Source organism: Mirounga angustirostris, unplaced genomic scaffold (assembly GCF_029215605.1).
Source record: "Mirounga angustirostris isolate CCGP_5_RB_7025 unplaced genomic scaffold, mMirAng1.0.hap1 SCAF_12, whole genome shotgun sequence".
Taxonomy (NCBI): domain Eukaryota; kingdom Metazoa; phylum Chordata; class Mammalia; order Carnivora; family Phocidae; genus Mirounga; species Mirounga angustirostris.
Window position 1 is genome coordinate 85,820,111 of NW_026991720.1, and position 24,361 is coordinate 85,844,471.

Below are 24,361 nucleotides of genomic sequence, written 5' to 3' on the forward strand. Positions count from 1 at the left end.
GGTTTTCTCACCTGTACAATGAGGATAATACTGACCTAAATCTTACATGAGGATTAAACAAGAGAGTGCATGAAACACAGAGTACAGAACCAATCTCCTAGTAGGCACTTAATAATGGCAGATGGGTGTTTTTATTAATAATTACATATAATATATACCACATCCAATACAAGGATGTTTGCAAATATTAACGTTAAGCAAAGTAATACACACTTAGATAATGAACTAAAACTTGTATCTCTGAAAACAAAAGATATTTTACCAATTTTAATTTTCTTTTGAGTTGTTATAAGCGTAAATGTTTAAAATTATTGTCCTCAAATAAATCTGAATGTCTATAAAATATACCATGCTAAAAATAATGGAATCAGATTATATTTAATTTACATATTAATATGAAATATATACAAATTCTAAATCAAGCAAATTTTGGATAACATTAACCTTGCAAATAACTTAATTAGCTGCTTTTTTACTACTTTAAAATGAAGTGGTCAACACAATCTTAGGACAGAATCTCAAAAATAAATGCATTCATGTTTTTAGTAGAAATTGAAGGTATGAAAATTCTGGATTTGACTTTGCATATTTACAGTAACGCAGTGCTCTGCATCGTGACATCTCAACCTACAATCATTACATACCTAACATGTAGAGAGATAATCCATGTTTCCTCTGTCTGAACCTCAAACCACGTGAGAACTATATTTCATGCAGAAAGGACATTTTCAGAGTTTCACATTCTAGGGGCCAAACATTGTGGAAAGGGTAGCATGCAGGCCCTTTGTTTTGGAGATCACCGTGTTTCACCCTTTCAACTATTTGCTAATTTCAGAGAAAGAGGGAGTAGGAATTCCCATTCACGGAGGAAGAAGACAAAAGTGTGAAAAGATACCAGATATCCCATAAAGCCAAGAAGCAGAAGCACAGTAAATAAGTGAAAACTTGGCAAATAAATGTTAAGTATTGCCTACATGAGAATTGCACGGATCAAGTGATTGGTATTATTCTTTTGAGCTGTGTTCCCATAAGCAGATCAATAATGTCAAGAACCTTTGATTTTTTTTTTTTTAGAATAAACAGAGAACAATTTCTGATATGAAATTTAAAATGCCAGTGCTCGGGGCGCCTGGGTGGCTCAGTTGGTTAAGCGACTGCCTTCAGCTCAGGTCATGATCCTGGAGTCCCGGGATCGAGTCCCGCATCGGGCTCCCTGCTCGGCAGGGAGTCTGCTTCTCCCTCTGACCCTACCCCCTCTCGTGCTCTCTCTTTCATTGTCTCTCTCTCAAATAAATAAATAAAATCTTTAAAAAAAAAAAAATAATAAAATAAAATAATAAAATAAAATGCCAGTGTTCATAGCATCACAAATCTTAGTAGGAGATTTAAATCTTCTGATTACTGTGAGCAAAATTCTAAAAAAAATCTTTGACATTAGAAAAGACATAATAGTAGCTTCATAAAGGTGATAAATGGATCACTGTTTTATGCCTGACATGTTGTATTCCACAAATATCTGTTGAATGAATGAAGGAATATAAGACAACTTCATAAACAGTACTGTTATTAAAGGTTGAGATCTTAGAATAGGACCAGCACATAGCTAACATGATGTGTTAGTGTGTTGGCTATAATAATAATAATGTTACTATTATATATAATATATATAATTATTATAAATTATATTATTATATTTTATTATAAATTTTCACCATTTTCATCTAGAACTGGTATACTAGGTTTTTTCCCCACAGAGAACCTATTACATGAACTTCTTATTACACTTTCTCTATCTTTAAATTGTACATTAATGTTTTCAAGGAATGTGATTGTGATACAAGTAGAGAAGTAACACAAAAATTTTAGTGGGGTTCTTACGTAGTGATAGATGAGGATTATTTGGCCTCCAGGTCATTGTGAAATAGCTTGAGAGAAATATCAACTTTGAAAGAGAAAAATTTTTTAAATGTTTCAACCCTCACAATGACTATCTGCCATTTTCCTTCAGCGACTGTAAACTAAAATCTTCATTGTTGGCAAAAAGCTGGAAGATTTTCCTCTAAGATCAAAGACAAGACAAGGATGCCCACTCTTGCCACTTTTATTCAACATAATACTAGGTATCCTACCCACAGTAATCAGACAAGGAAAAAAAAAAAGGCATCCAAATTGGTAAGGAAGAAGTAAAACTGTCATCCTTTGCAGATGACATGATACTATATACAGAAAACCCTCAAGACCATCAAAAAACTATTAGAACCAATAAATTAATTCAGTAAAATTGCAGGGTACAAAATTAATATACAGAAATCCATTGCATTTCTATACACTAATAACAAACTAGCAGAAAGAGAATTAAGAAAATAATTCTTACAATTGCAACAAAAAGAATAAAATAAAATAATCCCATTTACAATTACATCAAAAAGAATAAAATACCTAGGAATAAGTTTAACCAAGAAGGTGAAAGACCTGAAGTCTGAAAACTATAAAATATTTTTGAAAGAAACTGAAGATGACACAAATAAATGGGAAGATACACTATGCTCATTAATTGGAAAAATAAATATAGTTAAAATGTTATGTACTAACCAAAGAAATCTACAGATTCAATGTGATCCCTATCAAAATGCCAATAGTATTTTACACAGAACTAGAACAAATAATCCTAAAATTTATATGGAATCACAAAAGACTCCAAATAGCCAAAGCATTGTTGAGGAAGAAGAACAAAGCTGGAGGTATCACAATTCCAAAATTCAAGATATACTCATCAAAACGATATGATACTAGGACAGAAACAGATACATAGATCAATAGAACAGAACAGAAAGCTCAGAAATAAATCCATACTTATATGGTCAATTAATCTGTGACAATGGAGGCAATAATACGCAATGGGGGAAAGACAGTCTTTTCAAAAAATGGTGCTGGGAAAACTGGACAGCTACATGCAAAAGAATGAAACTAGGTCACTTTCTTACATCATATACAAAAACAAACTTAAAACTGATTAAAAACCTAAATGTGAGACCTGAAATCATAAAAGTCCTAAAAGAAAACATACACAGTAAACTCTTGGACGTGAGTCTTAGCAATATTTTTTTGGATCTGTCTCCTTAGGCAAAGGCAACAAAAGCAAAAATAAACTACTGGGACTATATCAAACTAAAAAGCTTTTTCACAGCAAAGGAAACCATCAACAAAACAAAAAAGCAACCTAGTGAATAGAAGAAGATTTTAGCAAATGATATATCTGATAAGGGGAAAATATCCAAAATATATAAAGAACTTATACAGCTCAACACCAAAAAACTAAATAATCCAATTAAAAATGGGCAGAGGATATGAACAGACATTTTTCCAAAGAAGACCTAGAGAGGGATAACAGATGTATGAAAAGATGCTCAATATCACGAATCATCAGGGAAATGCAAATCAAAACCGAAAAGAGATATCACCCTCACATCTGTCAGAATGGCTAATCAAAAAGACAAGAAATAACAATTGTTTGTGAGGATGTGGAGAAAAGAGAACCACTGTGCACTGTTGGTGGGAATGTAAATTGGTTCAGTCTCAACGGAAAATGGTATGGAGGTTTCTAAAAAAATTAAAAAAAGAAATACCACACAAACTAGTAATTCTACTTCTGGATATTTTCCCAAAAAAACAAAAATATTAACTCAAAAAATATTAACTCAAAAAGATAAATGCACCACTACGTTTATTGCAGCATTATTTACAATGCCAAAGATGCGGAAGCAATCTAAGTATCTATCAATAGATAAATGGATAAGGAAGATGTGATACACACACACACACAAACACACATACACACACACAGGAATAATACTCAGCCATAAAAAAGAATGAAATCTAGCTATCTGTGACCACATAGATGGACCTAGAGGGTATTGCTGTAATAGAAATAAGTCAGACAGAGAAAGACAAACACCATATAATTTCACTTACATGTGGAATCTAAAAAAAAAAAAAGAAACAAACAGAAAGAGATTCATAAATAAAGAGAGCTGGTGGTTGTCATGGGGTGGGGGAGGAATGATATAAATAAGTGAAGGGAACTGAAAGTTATAAACTCCTAGTTATAAAATAAGTAAGTCACAGGGATGTAAGATACAGCATAGGGGGTATGGTCAATACTACCACAATAATTTTATATGGTGACAGATGGTAACTATACTTACCATGGTGATGCATTTCATAATGTCTATAAATGTCGAATAAGTATGTTGTACACCGGAAACTAATATAATATTGTCAACTATACTTCAATTTTAAAAATATAAGATAAACAGGCTAATTAATTAACAATAAAAGCATCATTGTTGATACGAAGTCTGAGGCTTGAGGTTTGAATTCCCATAGCAATCATCATTGTACCTACAAATATTGATCATCAGTCTCCAAATCAACTGTATATCAGAAAAGTAACACACCCCCTTCCCTACAGCTTTTATGAAATGGGATTCAGGTGCAACCTAGAAGTCTGTATATTGTTTCAAAGTGATTCCAACATAGATGGCCTACAGCCTGGCATTAAGGAACCAGTGACTAGACAACAGACGTGTGATGTGTTTGATTTTGATTTTGATTTTGTAAGATAACAGAAGCTAAACACAAGAAAAAAGCAAACAGACAACAGCCCTTCTCCCCACTTGGCTCAACAAGCCTTCCAGACCTTTTTCTTCTTCATTGTGCTATACAGATCCAGAAACTTGAAATAAAATTTATAAAGTCACTGGTACCCTGTTGAACTTAAAAGATTTAGAATTACCACGTATTTAGAATTACTCACTGGGTTGCTGCTACTTGGAAGAACAAAGGCTTCAACAAGGATTGATGGAACAAATCCATCAACTTTCTGCCAACGTCTTTTAAATGTCCTCTGCTTGAATTTCTCAGTCTGAGAGATTATTATAATTTATGCTGAACGCCCATCCCTCTGGGTGGTCAAATCCAACAGACTCTTGGCTGCCAATGTGTTATTTATTCATTCATCATTCATTAATTCATTCGTATAATTAACAAACTTGTGTTAAGGACCTATAGGTACTGTGGCGAGCTTTACTGGTACAAAGACCAATAAAACAGCGTCATTTTCTTCCAGGAGTATACACTACAGAAGAAAAAGCAGAGAAACAAGCACACAATTACAATACAGGGTGCCAATGCAATGGTAACTATTTACGGCCTTCTTTTATGTGCCAGATATTCTAAAGCCCATGTAAATCTCTCAACCTCTCTGTAAGACAGTTGTCAGTGTCCTCGTTCTACGAATAAGAAAACTGACCTTCAGGGCGCCTGGGTGGCTCAGTCGTTAAGCGTCTGCCTTCGGCTCGGGTCATGATCCTGGGGTCCTGGGATCGAGTCCCACATCGGGCTCCCTGCTCGGCGGGAAGCCTGCCTCTCCCTCTCCCACTACCCCTGCTTGTGTTCCTGCTCTAGCTATCTCTCTCTCTGTCAAATAAATAAATAAAATCTTTAAAAAAAAAAAAAAAGAAAACTGAGCTTCAGAGAAGTTAAACATTTGCTTGTCACCCAGCTGCAAAGGTGACAGACTTGCAATTTGGCCCCGGGCCTGCTAACTCTGACGCCCATCACATTTTCCATAGCTCCTCATTCCTTATAACAGGAGTATGTACCGGCTATCATGGTACCTAATTCAGACAGAGGACAGAAGGGTAAGTTCCCAAAGGAGGTGGTCCCAGATCTGGTCCTGAATGAGAACTGGGAGTTATTCAAGCAAGGAAGAAAGGTGAGGGTGTGATAGGGCACAAAGAACACAGAGATTATGACACAGAAGTAGAACTGCCACTCTAGTGAGCTAGTATGACTGGAACCATAGTGGTACATACAGAAGGGTGGCAAAGGATGGCGCTGGAAAGTGGGAACCAGTTCACGGAAGGCCTCGTGCGCCATTTACAAAGTGATAGGTGTTATGCTACTAGTTCTACAAACAACGTCTCAATAAATTCATATAAAACCCCTTCCCTCCATTTTTAATCCCCACTGAGAGGATGTTAAAACTGAGATTTAGAAATATGATTGTCCAAGGTTAGACACCTTATAAAGAAGTGGGATTAAAACTCTCATTCTATTTCCAAAGTCATGATACAAATCCAACTTTTAGTAAAATTACTCTAGCAAATGAGGCAATAGAAGTAGAAAAAATCAGGACTACTGATGTAACGCAAGTAAGACGTGATAGTGCCTTGAAATAAGGTAGAGATGGAGAAAAGTGGGCACATTCTAGAGTATTCTTTTTTTTTTTTAAAGATTTTTTTTAAATTTTTATTTATTTGAGACAGAGAGAATGAGAGAGAGAGAGCACATGAGAGGGGGGAGGGTCAGAGGCAGAAGCAGGCTCCCCGCCGAGCAGGGAGCCCAATGCGGGACTCGATCCAGGGACTCCAGTATCATGACCTGAGCCAAAGGCATTCGCTTAACCAACTGAGCCACCCAGGCGCCCCTAGAGTATTCTTATTCAATAGAAATGTAATGTAAGCCACATATGTAATTTTCAACTTTCTAACGGCTACATTCAAAAGTAAAAAGGGGGGTGCCTGGGTGGCACAGTTGGTTAAGCATCCAACTCTTGATTTTGGCTCAGGTCATGATCTCAGGGTCATGAGATCAAGCCCTGCACCAGGCTCCACACTCAGTGCGGAGTCTGCTGGAGATTCTCTCTTTCTCTCACTCTGCCCCTCCCCCAGTCAATGCACACTCCCTCTCTCACTAAAATAAATAGAATCTTAAAAAAAAAAGTTAAAAGAAACAGGTGAAATTAGTTTTAATAATATTTTGTTTAACCCAATATATTCAAATTATATTTTAACATGTAGTTAATGGAAAATTATTAATGACATAGCTTACATTCTTTTTTCAAACTAAGTCTTCAAATTGTGGGGTGTATTTTATACTTATAGCACATCTCAATTCAGACTAGCCACATTTCAAGTGCTTAACAGCTTATGTGACTAGTGGCTGCCATTATTGGACAGCACAACCTTAGAGAATTACAGGGCTTGGAAACTGACTGCTCTCTGGTTCTGCCCATAACTGGAGATGACCAGCTGACAATGGTTATATGTACCTGAACTTCAGAGAAAGGAGATCATCACTGATAACGACAGTTTAAGATGTATGGTTGAGGGGCGCCTGGGTGGCTTAGTCGTTAAGCGTCTGCCTTTGGCTCAGGTCATGACCCCGGGGTCCTGGGATCGAGCCCCACATCGGGCTCCCTGCTCCGCGGGGAAGCCTGCTTCTCCCTCTCCCACTCCCCCTGCTTGTGTTCCCTCTCTCGCTGTCTCTCTCTCTGTCAAATAAATAAATAAAATCTTAAAAAAAAAAAAAAAAAAGATGTATGGTTGAAATCATAGGAGTGCATGGGGGTCAGGAGAGAGGGAAGGATCTTAAAAAGTGAGAAGAGAAGAGGTCCAAGAATGGACCCCAAGGGAACAATCAATCATATTGCCTTTAGTCTGGTTTCTGGAGAGCTCTAACCATCATGACCTTTCAGTGTGTAGCAGTCTGAGCTTATCTCCTCTTCTTTTTCCATGATTATTGGCAGTGGGTTCATTTTGGTTCCTAAAAATCTGTTGCTCATCAAGGTGACTTTCCTAATAATGAATCTATAACATGACCTTCCTTATATTTTTTCTATAAAGTGAAGCATTGTAATAGTATGCATAGGAATGCCATTATCAGAAAGGAAAAGGCACCATAATTTCATCATGAAACAATGATCTTTTTTTTTTTTTTAAGATTTTATTTATTTGACAGAGAGAGATACAGCGAGAGAGGGAACACAAGCAGCGGGAGTGGGAGAGGGAGAAGCAGGCTTCCCACCAAGCAGGGAGCCCGATGCGGGGCTCGATCCCCCTGAGCCGAAGGCAGACGCTTAACGACTGAGCCACCCAGGCGCCCTGAAACAATGATCTTAGTGGAGACTAGACAGTACAGAGGACAAGAAAAAGTGACCCATGTTGGAAAGAGATGGTGAGTTTCGAAAACCTACCGATGTAAACAAACATTTAAACTGTGGCCTAACAATTGAATTTTCTCAGGAAAATGACCGGCTTTGTAGAATTAGGTAGCATATTCTTCAGAGATTGGTGGGAATAAGGAAGTTTTAAATAATCCAGTTAAACAGACTTTTGTTTTTCAATTTAAAAAGGAATGTGACCTCCCAGGCTAAGGATTAGAAATGAATTGCTTCTCTGCCTAATAGTTAAAGTAACCCTGAATATTTCCCTAATCTAAGAAAACTTCCCCCTTCTTTTCCTTTTTCCCACTATGAAAAACAGAACATAAGAATCTGACAAATACCATGATGCATCATATGAACCGCATACCTCAAAATATATTCTGCCATGAACAGTGTGATTAAAAGACATTTTAAGGGAAATGCTTGCTATCACCAAAGACCATGCAAAGCCTGAATCTATTAAGCCCTCTCTGAACCCATTTATCATCCGCTTAGGTTCCACTTGAAGCTTATCTATTACTAGAGTTTACAGATCATTGCACGTTCGAGTTAGAGGGCATCTGAAATATCACTGAATCACCCCCTCATTTTACAAATGATAGAACAGGACTAGAATTCAGGTTCCCTGACTCCCTGTCCAACATTCTTCCCAGGCCACTCTAACACAGTCAGTAAGAGGAAAGAACTCTAATTCTCTAGAAACAATGTGCACTTAAAAAAAAAATGTTTGCCATTCTTTTTACTATCAGTTTATTTTGAAAAGCTATGATGACTTTTCTTAAAAGTTTTTTTTTATTTGATAAAAGGATTTTGTTATGAAGATGTGCAAAAGTAAGAAAAATGTCATGGACATCACAGGAAATGTTAAGAATGAATTTGACTGAAGTACCTCATCAAATTCAATATTCTTTCGCTTATGTACAACCTTAGATAATTCATCACAATTTTATACACAGACTATCACACTTGTTTTTTCACTAACAGAAACATAAAAGAATCAGTAAACATAAAGGCGGGTACTTGTTGACCAACACATCTAGGGTCAAACCATAAACAAAAGTAAAAGAGAAAAAAAAAAAGAAAAAGAAAAAGAAATGCTTTGAACCAAGGTTTTGTTTTTCACTATAACAAGCTCCTTGTCAATTTGAAACTTGTTATTTGGTGTCAATTCTCTTTGTTTTTTATTATTTAGGTGGCTGTGTTTGTCTGGGATAAAGAATTATCCCAGATGTAGAGAGTATACCACTGAAGGTATAATTATGTTTTCAATCCTGATTGAAAAATTATTAGGCTGGAAAACATGCCAACTACCCGTTCAGTAGGCACAGAGGAAGCTGAAGTGAAATGTCTCTGGAGGATGCGGTCCCCATGTAATGCACTAACTCACACAGGACTTTTAGGAGCAGGAAAGAGGAGGAGAATTAATGAGAAAATTGGGCTCCTTCACACAACAGGAGATTTATGAATGGTTGGTGGTGACATCATCCTCATAACAATAAATAAATAATTGAAATATTATTTTCTCAAGAGCAGTCTAATTACATGGCTCATTCTTCTTTTTAGAGCAGAGTGAAATCACTCAGCCTTTAGTCAGGCATTCTGCTGAGACAAGTTAATCACCTGGAAACTCACTGACAATCAGTTATCATCAAATTCTCATTTACATGCCATTTGTCCCCAAGATCGAGGACATCGGATTATCTCTCCAGAATTTACTGCCTCTGAAAAAGTCAGTGTCTGGGACTCAGCTTCAAAGAAGCAATCCAGCATTCTATGAACCAGAATTGTGGATCTACCAGCATTTCTGAATGGAGATATTAAAATAATCTTAATAAGTGTACTGACTAGAAAAAGTATTTTAAAGTGGAAAAGGGAAAAGAAAAGAAAAATCTCTTGACCCCAAGGATAACAGGACTCTTTCTCAGGAACCGCTCACACGGCATGTCTGACAAAATCTGATGTTTGAGTCTGCAAGGCAAGGACAGATCAGGGACTGGTGAATCCACCAAAGTAAATGGGACCCTGAGGGCCATTTGGTAGCTAGGCAGTCAGCTGACTTCTGGAGACACCAAAGCTCCTGGTACTTCCCATTAAAACCTTAACAACCAGAAGATTCAACTTTTGACCACATTTTATACTAAAGAGACAATGTTTCATAATGAAGAGGGCATAACTATTTTCTTGTGAAAGATTAAGCTTTAAAAAAAAAACCCTATTCTCTTTGTAAATGTAGAATATTTTTAGAAAAACAGCAAGGAAAGTTCACTCTATAAGACTGAGAATAATATCACCTTCAACGATGTCATGCCTTTTTTTTTTTTTTTAAGAAGCTAACACATGCCCTCAATGTGAAAATGACAAACCCCATTTATGGCTCATCCTCATTACTTCTCACTGAGGAAGCTAAAAGAGCTCTTTTTATTTCAGTAGGGAGTTTTAAATTTTGATCTCTCCTTTGTTAACAGGTACAATGACAAATATTATTTGGGTTGAAAATAACCCTTCTAATACCCTACTACTGCATGCAATATTCTGACCTCCTACTATGGTGAATTCCACTACATGCTGCTTGAAGAAATATTTTCTCCCTTGTTTCAAATGTACTTGACATTTAATTCCGTTGAGTGAGCTCTTACTTCTGTCATCTAAAACAGAGATTAAAGAAGGAAATAATAAGCCTCAAGATTCACACCTTATTTTATTGGTAGGACACCTCCTGGTTAACCTTTCTATTGTAGATGAAGCTTTTCCCCAGAGCAATGACATCATAGTAAGAAAAGAAGAGGAATGAGGGGGAGGAAGCAGGAGAGGAAGGCTAGAGGAGAATTTTGTAATAAAAGAAAAAAGTTATTAACAAAAGAAAAGAAAGAGTGAGAAAGAGTGGGAAGAGGTGAAGAAGTCAAGAGGGAGGAAGCAAGAGAAAAAGTAGAGAAGGATGCACATAAAATCAGAATACTGGACCATTCAACTCTAAAAAAAACATCAAATTATAATTTCATAACTCACAAATATACAGATATATTAGAGGTTCTGGCAAAGGTATGTCATCAGAGAAAAGATTTATTTTGCCTGACTGTTCTCACCTATTCATGATCTCCCTTGGTCACCGCTCTTGAAAAAAAAAAATGTAAGGTTTATGCTCTGTGTTACACTGGGTAAGTCTATGAGGCCATATGTCTTCTACGTGATCATCATTACCAACAAAATCTCCTGGAAATCCTTCAGCAGTGCCATAGAGACCTTGGTGTCCATGGCTAGCACCCCCCTTCACCCAATGCTGTCTTACTGCCCCTGAGCCTGCTGAACCTTGAGCAAAGTGGATGGACTTTTTATTCAGTTTCCTTCCCAGTGACACCCTTCATCAGTCTAACTTTTTTTTCTGATTTCTTGGAAACCACTTACATTGTGGTTCTCACACCTGGCTACTAAGTGGGGTCCTCTCTGTTTTTGTTTTTTCTTGGGGGGGTCCAACACACCAATGAACTATGAAGCTATTTTACTGCTTGCTTTGACTTGTTTCTCTTTTAATCACGGAATAAAGCTCCAGCTAGAATAACTCACCCTCCTCATCCTAAAACCTCTGTCTTTTTATAGTCTTTGTTCAGACAGTTCTTTTTCTCAAAGAAAATAAATTGTGGTAAGCCAAATCATCCATGTTTTTGCTCTATTTCAGAATAATTGCTCCAATAAATTAGTATTTTCAAGAGAATACCAGATGCAGCAGAGTCTGTGATCTCCCTTTTGCTGGTCCTGTAGTATGATCATTTACAGATACAAATGGAAATGTTCTAGTCTTTTCTTGATTCAGGCAATCTTACACAATGGCACCCATGGCTTTAGCTTCCTCAGCTATAAACCGAGGGGCTTTCTGTATGATAAACCAATGGGCAGAAGTCTTCATGTATCAGAGGATCCAAGACAACTTCATTTGCATCTTTCTTCTTGATATCTCATATCCCTGTCGGCATCACAACTTACTCATCTAAGATGCTTCTTCTGAGGACTGACTCCTGTTCTTCCCTGGTCTCTGCTGAAAAGGACATCTCTGCTATTATTATTGTGCTGGAGGGAAAACATCTGTCGTCGTCAAGTTGCCATTTATCATCATGTTTTCTAACAGTCCCACGTTTCCGACTAGAACATCAGAGCCTAGTGATATTACAGCTCCAAATGCCTTCTGTGATCTTCAGAAAACAAGCATTAAAGGGATAATCTGTTAAGCAAAACAAGGATTCCTGCTTGACTTTGTAATTGCGTGGAGGATAAAGACACTTCTTAAGAAAACTTAAGTCGTTTTTCACAAATCGTTCACTTTTTAGTTCCTTTAACCCTCTTTCTCTCTGAACTCTTCATAACTGCAAGTTATGAATCAATAATGTCTCCTCTTTCTTATCTTTTTCTCATTTTCTTATTATTGCTGAATTTTTTAATTGAGGTAAATTTGCACACGGTGAAATATATAGACCTCCCGCTTTGACAAGTGCACATATCTACGTAACCTAGGCCCCTCAAGATATATATAACATATTTGTTAACCCCAGAAAGCTCCTCCTGCCCTTCCCAGTCAATCTCCTATCCCAGAAACAATCACTAATCTAATTTCTAGCACCTTAGATAATTTTTGCCTATCCTAGATGTCATTGAAGTGGAACCACATAGTTAAGATTAAATAAATAAATAAAATCTTTAAAAAAAAAAAGAACTATTTTGGGTCTGGCTTCTTTCATTCAACATAGAGTTTTTGAGATTAAACCGTGCTGTTTCAACTATCAACAATTCACTCCTTTTTATTGCTGAATAGTATTCCATTGTGTGGGTATATCACTGTTTATCCATTCTCCTGCTGATGGGTACCTGGGATGCTCCCGGTTTGGGGCAATTAGCTATGTTTCCTTTTAATAAAACAAAATCAGAATTGTGCTCCATTCATATGAAATACTGGCAGTGCTTATGTCATACAAAAATAGTTTAATTTATAAAAAGGAACTATGAAAGTATAGTTGATGTACGAGTAGTAGATGCTTAAGTGAAATGTTAAGGAGATAAAACTTATTTGTAAGTCCTTAATTTCTTCTAACTTTCATTATATGAGGGTTTCTTCTCACTTCCCTCTTTTTAAAAAGATTTTATTTATTTACTTGAGAGAGAGGGAGAGAGAGTAAGCAAAAGAGAGAGAGAGCTCGAGCAGGGGGTGGAGGAGTAAAGGGAGAGGGAGAAGCAGACTCCCTGCTGAGCAGGGAGCCCGATGCAGGACTCGATCCCAGGACCCTGGAACATGACCTGAGCCAAAGGCAGATGCTTAACTGACTGAGCCACCCAGGCGCCCAGTCACCTCCCCTTTTTTGGAGGTTGGAAGATTGTCTCTATATGAAAAAGACACTCATGATCCCTTCCATCATATAACACAATCATATGATACTGGAGAGTTGTCAGCAGTGCTGATAAATTGGTACTACTCTCAGCCCCTTGCAGGCAGTGGCACATTCAAATCGATGAAGTTACCACTGCGGTGTAGAGGGAGACTTGTGATGCAACATCAGGGAAAGTAGAAGTAGAGAAGCCTCACTCCCAACAAGCCTGAGCCACCACGATATTCCCCTAAGGGGGTTTTGTTGCTCTTTTCATTTGTAACTTGACTTGTCATCTCTCATTCAAACAAAGCAATCAGAAGTGCCTGGGGTGGGGAGATATAGGGCCCCTTTACTAGCAGAGCCCCAGAGATATTTGGGAAACAAAGAGCAGAAGGACTCTATGCTCCTCATTTCAGATAGGTAGAAGGACCCTAGCTGTGTAAACCAGAGCATAGCATCGCCAAGATGCCCATGGCCCAGATCCAGGAGCAGCAGAACAGTTTCCTTGCCCTCAAGCCGGCATCAAAACAGAGCCATGCCCTGAAGGGATGGTTAGGACAAGGACAAAGGACAAAGATCAGTCACCAAAGATGAGACAGGGAGACACCATGGGTAACTGCAGGGACAGATGACTAGGAGACCAGAGGTACATCTTCATACCACCCCTGGCTTTGCAGCAATAAATCCTCTGAAACTTCGTTACAGCATCAGAAAATGGGAGAGGGTGAGCCAAAGGTGACTGAAAGTAAGTTTTCACCACTTGTAGGAGGGGGACAATAAAAAGAAATTAAGTTGGGTTATGAAAGAATAAAATAAATTTTATTTCTCTGATGCCCAAGTTTGTGGAGAGAATTTACATTTGTGTAAGCATAAACAATTTCTGGAAGGACTGGAAGAAACTAACAGTTGTTGCCCCTGGAGGAAGGGAATACAGGTGTAGTGTGGGAGGAAGGCTTATTTTTATCATTTATTTTTTAGTATTATTGGACTTTTTGCCAAGTACATCTATTAATTTTTCAATGAAATCTAATATTTAAACTAAGTAGATAGACAGGATATTCAATGTTGAATTGATGGAAAAAAAGTTTCTTGGTTCTATTTCAACTGCTGCCAAACACTTGGAATAGTAACTGGGCTGTTACGTTCATTCATAATAATAGTCATATTGTTTTATGTTCCTTGTTTTTTACATACAGCAATTTGTACATGAGATAATAAACTTGGCTATCAAAAAGTACAGGTAATGGAGTGAAAAAAATTGATTTTATAAGATGAAGTTAATGGAAGCAAATAAGTTGTGAGCGATTAATTTTTAAACGGCTCCTCCTCTCCCTCATTGCACAGACATGACTTCAGTTTCTTAATTTCTCCTTTAGCTTGTCCTTAAAAATTACAAATTAAATAACGCATATGATGATTTTCAAACCCCAGGGCAGAAACATGCTTATAAAAACAGTACATTTTTCTCTTGTGGCAAATTCTCTGATGATGTATTTAGTCACAGGAATTTGGCCAGAAGCCGTGCCCCAGACCCTCTGTTGTAGTTGGTGGGGGGCCCAGAGTTCCAGAGTGGGCAGCAAGGTTTTCTCCTTCCCACATTGTCAGAGTTGCCCAGTGATTTCTAATTCTGTGGGGGTGAAGAGAATCAAAGACAAGATCATAAAGAGCAAAACTCACATACCAGTACGTGTTTGGAGAAAACAGATTTCAGGAGAGTCAAGTCTATAGAGTTCCAAAATAGAGTAGGGCTTCGTTACCTTACTGGAAATATTTGACTGGGATGTCTGATTTTATTGGGTGCTGGTTTCTGACTTTAGGGAGTTTACATCTATTTTTAAGGACTTTGAGACAGCTCCTATCCTCTTTTTTCCCCTTCTCTATGATTCTACTCTATTTTCACGAACATATGCTCCATATATTATATAATGCAGACATATTTACTCTGATGTCCATTTTTCATCCAAATGCAAAGAGGGAAGATATGAGGACTCACTTAAATAAACTGTTTGACAATTTTTAAACTAATAATGATTTGGGGTCATTTGTGGGCTTAGAGCAGGCAAGGAGAACAATGCACAAATCCAGCACAGGAAGAAGACAGGAAGGGACAGAGGGAAGGAGGGAGAGAGAGGAAGGAAAGTAGGGGAAGAGAGCAGGAGAGGTGAGGGAGAGAGAGTGAAAGAAGGAGAAAGAGAAGGAGGGAAAGGGAAAAGTAGGGAAGGAGAGAGAGAGAGAGAAGAGAAGAAGGGAAGAAACCACGTTTACTGACCATCTACAGTACCAGGTGTGATGCCAGACCTTTGCAGGCTCATCAAACTAGAACAATGCTGTAAAAACAGTCTTCGTCTCACTTGTACTGACAGGAAACAGGCTCAGCGTGGTAAAGAAAGCTTCCCACTTTTCTCAAGGTACTCTGTGGGCCCGTGGCAAGCTCAAGAGTCAGACGAGACATGCCTGACATCAGAACCTCTGCCACCTTCTGCTCAACAAAGTCATCTCCCAAAGGATGAGAGGTTCACAGTCGGGGCTTTTTCTTTTTAATCTTAAAGGGGCTACGTGAAGGAGACTGTGGGCAATAAGGGTTAAAGTAAAATTACTCTGAAGTATATTTGATAGAAAACAGAAGTACGTGGCTTTTTAAAGTTAATAAAAGGTGTTTTGTTTTTAAGTGGGAAAAAGCTTAGCTTAAGTGAAAGGGACACAAAATCCATAACTTTGGTCAAGGAAGTATATATCAGATCAGTCATGAAAATGGGTGAAGCAAAATCAATCATGTTTTATTGATTTCAAAAATAACAGAATTTGAACCACATAAAAGTCACATTTTGTATCTGTCAAGAAAACTCGGTGAAGACAATGAATTAGCTTGACAGAAATGAACTTGCCTTGAAAGAAACAAATCATCTGATAACATCTATATTAATGGAATATAAAAAACCCAAATGTCAGGAGGAGGAGAGAACCTTTCCTGGGTACACACTGTGCTTAGAAAGTTTCGTTGGCCTTTTCCTAATAAAGATTTTCAATTTATTTTAAGAAATTTGTATTTAGGATATGTTCACAGGGAAGTGAAATTTTATTGATAAATTATACCTTAAATGGCATATAAATTATGAGACTTTATGACTCTGTCCAGTCTGATTTTTACTGTATAGTATGCGGATCGGTACTTCTTTCTAGAAAAGACAGAAGTTCCTCCATCTAGTATTGAAACACCAGCCCTCTCTATATGTCATCTTCAACACTCAGGTCAAAGACCACTTTCTCCAAGAAAATCCCACCAGAGTCGTCTTTCTTTTTTTGGCAGTACACTATGTATGTGTGTTATTTGTACCCCTCTATTATACTTAAGAATTTCTATCCTGGATTATAAGGTTTTTAAAAATATGTTCTCAGTATATCCTCTACTAAATATAAGCTACTTGAGAGAAGGAACTCTATCTCTTTTTAATTTACTGTATAAATAAAGTGATTATTGCTTAATATTTGTTGAACAGTGAAAATAAAGAAAAACAGACATGAATATCACATGCTGACATTTGAGGATGGAATTCCAGTCTTCTTTTAATTTTTAAATTTGAGTATAGTGGACACATAATGTTACATTAATTTCAGGTGTACAACACAGTGCTTCAACTTCTGTATATGTACTGTTCTGCTCATCACAAGCGTAGCTACCATCTGTCACCATACAATGCTATTACAATATCGTTGACTATATTTCCTATGCTGTACCGTTTATTCCCATTCTATAGCTGGAAGCCTGTATCTCCCACTCCCCTGCACTCATTTTGCCCATCCCCCCCTACCATCTGGCATCCACCAGTTTGTTCTCTGTATTTATAGGTCTGATTCTGATTTTTATTTATGATTTGTTTATTCATTTGTTTCATTTTTTAGATTCCACGTAAGTGTGAAATCACATAGTATTTATCTTTCTCAATCTGACTTATTTCCCTTAGCATAATACCTTCTAGGTCCATCCAGGTTGTTGCAAATGGCCAGATCTCATCCTTTTTTATGGCTGTGTAATATTCTATCTCACACACACACACACACACACACACACACATCCCCGCCCTCCTTATCCATTCACCTATCAATAGACATTTAGGTTACTTCCATATCTTGTCTCTTGTAAATAATGCTGCAATAGACATAGCAGAGCGTGTATCATTTGAATCAGTATTTTTCACTTTCTTTCTAGCCTTAAGCATTGTTTGGATTTTGGTTGCAACTTGAAAGTTTAAATTAGAGCTTCAAATTTATCTTGAACTCTTGATTGTGCATACAAAAACATTTAGTATCATAGAAAATCCACATTCAGGGGCGCCTGGGTGGCTCAGTTGGTTAAGCGACTGCCTTCGGCTCAGGTCATGATCCTGGAGTCCCCGGATCGAGTCCCGCATTGGGCTCCCTGCTCAGCGGGGAGTCTGCTTCTCCCTCTGACCCTCCCCCCTCTCCTGCTCTCTCTCTCTCATTCTCTCTCTCAAATAAATAAATAAAATCTTTAAAAAAAAAGAAAATCCACATTCAGACATTCCCTGAAATTACACAGATTGATTATAGCTCTAGGCTGATAGACCTATTTCTCCAGTCAGCAAAAATACAACAAACTGCCAACAAATCCATGCATCCATTTATGTATTCAACGAGTTTTTAATGAATGAGCTTGGTTAATTGTTTCTTTGCCCTCAGATATCCCATGGAGTTGCACCTAAGCTACTTTCAAAGGAGAAACTGGAGTATAAATTATGAGGTGACCCAATAACTTAGAACTTAGTTGGAAGTATGACTCAAATCACCTGTCATTTCAGATAACCATTTCCCTTCTTTTGCTCAGCATAAATGCAATTATTAGACACATTAAAGCATAGTTTTTTCTACAGAAAGAACTTGTACAACTGAACAAAATATCTAACCATACACATGGCTTTGAGATGGCCCCTAGATTAAGCTCTTAAAGAAGTCATGAGCTGGACATCATGCAGTCTACATTAAGCCCAGTTTCCTAGCTGAACAACGTACAACTCTCACTGCTCCCTGAGTGCTAGCAAGCAATTTAATGTTATGTAGCTGCTCTAAGGGAGTGGTCAGCATCATTTTTTTTTTTTTTTGCACTAAACAAACAAACCGAAGTGAGGCATATTCCTGTAACTTACCATATATTTGGATTCAACTCCAGTTGATGGTAGGAGTCAAAGTCATCTCGTAGGATAATGCTGTCGCTATGTACTTCAGCTAAAAGAAAAATAAAATACTTAGAAAAAAAATTACACTACACAATAGATTTAGCTACACAGAAGTGTCAATGTGCTGCCTTTATGAGGAATAACAATATTTTAAATTAAAGCTGAATTTAAAATGAGCGGTTGATTATATTGTACTTGTTTTGCCCCTAAACTATGAAGGGAAAGGGTAAAGGTTCTGCTATTTAGACACACAGAAGTCGGAAAACCAGAGTCCCCAAAGAGAAACCCTACCAAATCCTCACCAGCCAGAAGAGGCAGGAAGGCCAAGGTCAGTACTAACCTACAAAGAGGGGTCATGCAAGATTTGCTTCTCATAGCTCCATATGCCCAGAAAAGATTCAGTGTTAACTCACTTTACAGCATAGAAGGAGATGGAACATTCTGGCTATTTACCATAGGCTAATATGGCTGGTGTTTAACCCATTTCCTCTTTTCTTTCCTACTATCCCTCTTGCCCTGGTTCGTTTTCTCTCATTCCCTATATTCACTCATTTTTAAAAAATTTAATGTGTTGCAAATTGTTAGCAACTTTTTCCCCTCAGAGCTGCAATGGAGAAATGATCTACATGAGTCCATGAAAGTCCCAAGTAAAGTCATGTTAAAAGTCAGGACGAATACCAGGAAGCCATCCACAGTTTAAAGTATACCATCATTACACTTGAGATTGTATTAAATACCTATTTTCAAGCTTTAGAACAACTTTGGCCATTCCAAGAGCAAAGACTGTCTTCATAAACTATAGAATATGTGACATTTCCACTGAAAAGAAGGCGGGCAAGTAAAAAAATTTCACGGTTCATTTTTAAAGTTGTATGAGAAATGATCACTATTTCTACTCAAGTTGTAAAAAATGAATTTAGTGCTTAAAAACCCTCTCTCATCTGATACCCGTGGTTTGCTTGCGAAGTTTGTTTTGGCTAGTATAAATTCTCTGAGCCTGTACAATTTTGTTTGAATGAGTTTACATATGCTTTCTGGAAAAAATTAAAATCATAGGAAAGTGATTAGCCAAAAAATAACCAAAAATTTTTATTATATATTTTATATTTTTATTTATATTTTATAAAATATATTTTATATATTTTATTATATATATATTTTTTTGTCTCACTTGAAAATAATACGTTAACTCACTGGGTAATTAAAATCACCTCCAACTCTCAGGAAGCATCCTTCCAGATTCTCTTTGGTGACACTACCACCCTCAGCCACCCTTGCTCTCTTGATTCTGGGTACACCAGCAGGTGAGCACATAACGAAGTCCAGGCAACCAGTGAATCAGCATGTATTAAGAGCGATGGCTGCTCAAACTCGGAAGCCTTAGGCACGACAATGGGGAGAATATGGATTTCCGCTGGAGAGAACGCTGTGATGTGTTCTGTGCGTGGGAGTGATTTAATGATTCCTCTGAGCCATCAGATGTGGGGCCTGAGATGCGTCCAGGGTACAGCTCTCCCAGACACCTAACCTGGCCGAGACGCGGCTGGGCCACTGCGGGTTACCAGCCTGCCTCGGCTGCCAGAAGGCATGCTTCTAAGTGCTGGCGTTCGTCTGCCAAAGAAGAGCCCCAAGCTGTAGCATTACATAAAAGTCGAGGTCTCGAGGCAGATTTTCCAAAGAGAAAAATAAATTAATTGGGTTTGTAGGTTGAAAGGAAGAGCCCAAGAGACAAATAACTGACCCATCTCCAAGTCCCACCGCGACAGACATCTGAAAAAGCTGGAGCCAGCCAGGATGATTTATTTTTCATTCTTATGACATACTATAGTGTAGGAAATGGCTTTTAAAATAAATCTTCACTAACACAAATGGGAAACTGAACTCTTAAAGATCACTTGTTTTCTAGCGAATGTTTGGCAAAGGCACGGGTAAGCCTCCATGGTTATTGTTCATGTATTTACTTCTTTCCAAACACTGTTATGTCATTGACTGTGCACTTTACGAAAAGGAATTCATTTCATCCTCAGAACAACCCTAGGAGGTAGGTACTATTATGATGTCCATTTTACAGATGAGGAAACTGAGGCCCAGAGAGGCTAAATAACTTACTCAATGTACATGGCTAGCAAGTGAGACGGTGAGATGAGCCCAGGTAAGGGCTCCAGAAGCTGTTCCCTTAACCACTACACAACCTTGCCTCACATGGCATTATGGAAAGAACACGAGCAAAAAGAGAAATGGTAACTTTACATGGTGCCATGAAACAAAGCTTATAGCTATTTAAACAGCCTCATTTTAATTTTTAAAGAAATGACCAAATTCCTTCTCTTTTTACAACCCAGCACTGGTCTGAACAGGTATCTCAAATCCAAAATGACCTCCATTCCTCCATACTCCTAGCTCCCTACCCACTATCCTTATGATCTACTATTTGTGATGGGTAGGAGCTCTGGGGAGAATTTAGCATTAGAATATAGGATGGAAAGGTCACATTCAACAGGATCCCAAAGCTGAATGTACTAACAGGTTCAAAAATCCCTCCATTAGCCCCAGCTGGGCACCATGATCACCTCCTTGGCGAGGTCCTGTGTTCAAGCATAATCTGAACCTAAGACCAATTCCAGTGAATGATTAGTGAAAATCAGAGAGGGCAGGAAGTTTCCTCACCTTTATATCATCTGCCCACCTAGCCAGAGGAGTGAAACAAGCACATCTAGTACTAAGATTAGTGACATCAGGGTCTTAAGCACTTACCTAGATGTGGGTGCATCGTGGCTTCTGTTGGAGCTGGACCGAGAGAGAAAAAGGGAAAGATGGCTGATTAGTAACGAAAGCAAAATCCAGTATTAATCAAATACAATGACAAAACTTAGGTCATACTAAACAAATTAAATGGTTAGAACCTTTTGAGAGGAGTAAGACAAAAATGTCAGTAAGTGTCTTAAAGTAAGGCATCCAACTCTCTAATTATCCTATTTAAAAGTAATGCATTACTCCTAAAGTGTAGAGTAGAACCCCTTACACTCAGGATAGTTGTTTATTATACAAGCTTAATCAGGTATCCCTTGAAACATATAATATCAACGTGATGTGATAGTTAATGGATATGCCAAAACTATTTCTGAGCACCCAGTATCTGTCAGGGGCTGTTCTGGGTGTTACGGAAATAGGTAAAAGCACCACCTTTGCTCTCAAAAGAGCTTACCATCTGGTAACTAGAGTATAGTGTAATAAGTGCTATGGCAGTGTGTTTGGAGGAGGCTGGGGGGGAGATGGAGGACTAGGAAGGGATACTAATTCCAGACTGGACAGTAAGAGGGCTGTCAGGAGAGGTTTTCCAGAGAAGATGATTTCTCTGCTGGTTTTTTTTTTTAATGATTTTATTTATTTATTTGAGACAGAGAAAGAGAGAGAGAAAGAAGCAGACTCCCTGCTGAACGGGGAGCCCTACATGGAGCTCGATTTCAGGACCCTGGGATCATGACCTGAGCTGAAGGCAGATGCTCAACCAACTGAGCCATCCAGGCACCTCCTCTGCTGAGTTTTGAAAGATGAGCAGAAGGAAGACAGGTGGTAGCAGGGGAGCAGAGAGGGGCTTCTTTCTGGAATAAAAGTGAAATGGCATAGAGAAGCAAGAGAGAGGGTCGCCTGGGTGGTGCAGTCAGGTAAGTGACTCTGGGTTTCAGCTCAGGTCATGATCTCATGGTTCCTCAGATCTTGGGTTCTGCGCTCAGCAGGGAGTCTACTTGAATTTCTCTCTCCTTCTCCCTCTGCCCCTCACTGCGCCCACATTACTCTCTCTCTTTCTCTCAATAAATAAATAAATCTTAAAAAAAAAAAAAAAAGAGAGAGAGAAGCAAAAGAGAATGGCTTTTTGGGAGAACCACAACAATTTCAGCATGACTGGATGAAAGTTTAAGAGGAAAGAGTAAAAAAGGTGATATTGGGAAGATCGGGGGGACAAGATCATAGAAGTGAATGCTGGGGAATTTGGACTTAACCATGAAAGCTTGAAGATTTTCTGAGCATTTATGAGCAAAGGAATGGTGTTCAAAATATGCTTTTTAAGATAGGGCACTCTGCAAATAAGGGACATTGCCCAATTAGTACTTTGGTTATTTTTTTTTTTCTCAAAGAACTATCGAGTCTATGAAGAAATGTTGGCAATTCACTATCTAAAAATTACAACTCATGACATACATATTTTTAAATCTCTTTTATCAGCTAAGGAATAATTTTAGTTAGATATAAAAAAATTAGTTTCTGTCACAATGGTCAGTGCTTCAGCTATGTTAGGTGGAAAATTCAGACTTAACATTTTAAAACTACAGACTGATATTTGTCTTATTGCTTCATACCAACATATTATACATATTGAAAATATCTGTTTGGTTTTTTTGAAACAGACTCCACGGCCAGTGTCATGGATACAACTGTTAGTACAGAGTTAGTACATACATGCAAATGCTCTGACTCATCAACAGGTTACGAAACTCTGGGAAAAAAAAACAAGAAAAATGGAATGATCTTGTGTTTTGCATCAATGCTTATTGGTTACGTTATGGAAGAGTTTTATAAAGATTCACTGAACTGTTAACTCTAATTTAATATGTTCTTGCAACAAAAGGAATAATTGCTCATTAACCAGTAATCAATGACAAAAACCTGACACAATGATGTATGTTGTCTGACCAGTATCACACCCTAAATGAATGAGCTGAATTTGAAGCTTCAAGGAAGGCAAGAGTTTATTTGCAAAGTGGTTGGAAAAATAAGAGAACTCATATTGAAAGTAAAATCTCTAAAATACAAATAAATAATGATTTTATACATTTTCCTAACATGAATCAATAAGCAGATTTTAATCGCAATTGACAACATTTTTTAAATTGTCTGCAAAAAGACTCCAAAAATACTTAAAATGTCTTGTTGATATGATAATTTTGGAGTAGCTTCTTCAACTTATGTAATATCCCTATAAAACTCATGTTAATAGGGGCGCCTGGGTGGCTCAGTCGTTAAACGTCTGCCTTCGGCTCAGGTCATGATCCCAGGGTCCTGGGATCGAGCCCCGCATCGGGCTCCCTGCTTGGCGGGAAGCCTGCTTCTCCCTCTCCCGCTCCCCCTGCTTGTGTTCCCTCTCTCGCTGTGACTCTCTCTGTCAAATAAATAAAATCTTAAAAAAAGAAATACAGTTGACTGGGCACCTGGGTGGCTCAGTCGTTAAGCGTCTGCCTTCAGCTCAGGTCATGGTCCCAGGGTCCTGGGATCGAGCCCTGCATCAGGCTCCCTGCTTGGCGGGAAGCCTGCTTCTCCCTCTCCCGCGCCCCCTGCTTGTGTTCCCTCTCTCGCTGTGTCTCTCTCTGTCAAATAAATAAAATCTTAAAAATAAATAAATAAAACTCATGTTAATAATACTAGGTTGACATAGGAGTAAATGGATTTACTTGGTCCATTGTAGTTTTGAAACTGATATGCCTTCGTATCGAAGTTAAATAGTCTCTTCTAAAAAATATGTATACATCTTGTCAAGGTGGATGTGAGTATTAAAGAAAAATAATTTTTGATATTTGATTCAGTTATTGGAAAACCTGTAAGTAGATACGGAACAACTGGGTATGTGAATCTAATTTTCAACTCTAAATTTTACAGAATCTCAATACAAAGTGGTCTAATACTTAAGATGTACTCTAAGTGTAAAAAAATACCAGATTTCGAATACTTTGTACAAAAAATAATGAAAAATATCTCTAATAATTTTATATTGACTACATTATATTGAAATGTTTAATATTTTATATATTCCATGT

General features: G+C 37.8%; 1 protein-coding gene across 1 annotated transcript in view; it reads right to left on the bottom strand.

Annotated features, from left to right (window-relative positions):
* RELN (reelin) overlaps positions 1-24,361 on the bottom strand; it is a 530,360-nt gene that overhangs the window by 263,094 nt on the left and 242,905 nt on the right. Inside the window, exons 5-6 of the mRNA XM_045864852.3 lie at positions 21,306-21,338; positions 18,522-18,600 (exon numbers count right to left, since the gene is read on the bottom strand). Of these exons, the coding sequence (XP_045720808.1) occupies positions 18,522-18,600; positions 21,306-21,338 (112 nt within the window). The remainder of the gene's footprint in view (positions 1-18,521; positions 18,601-21,305; positions 21,339-24,361) is intronic.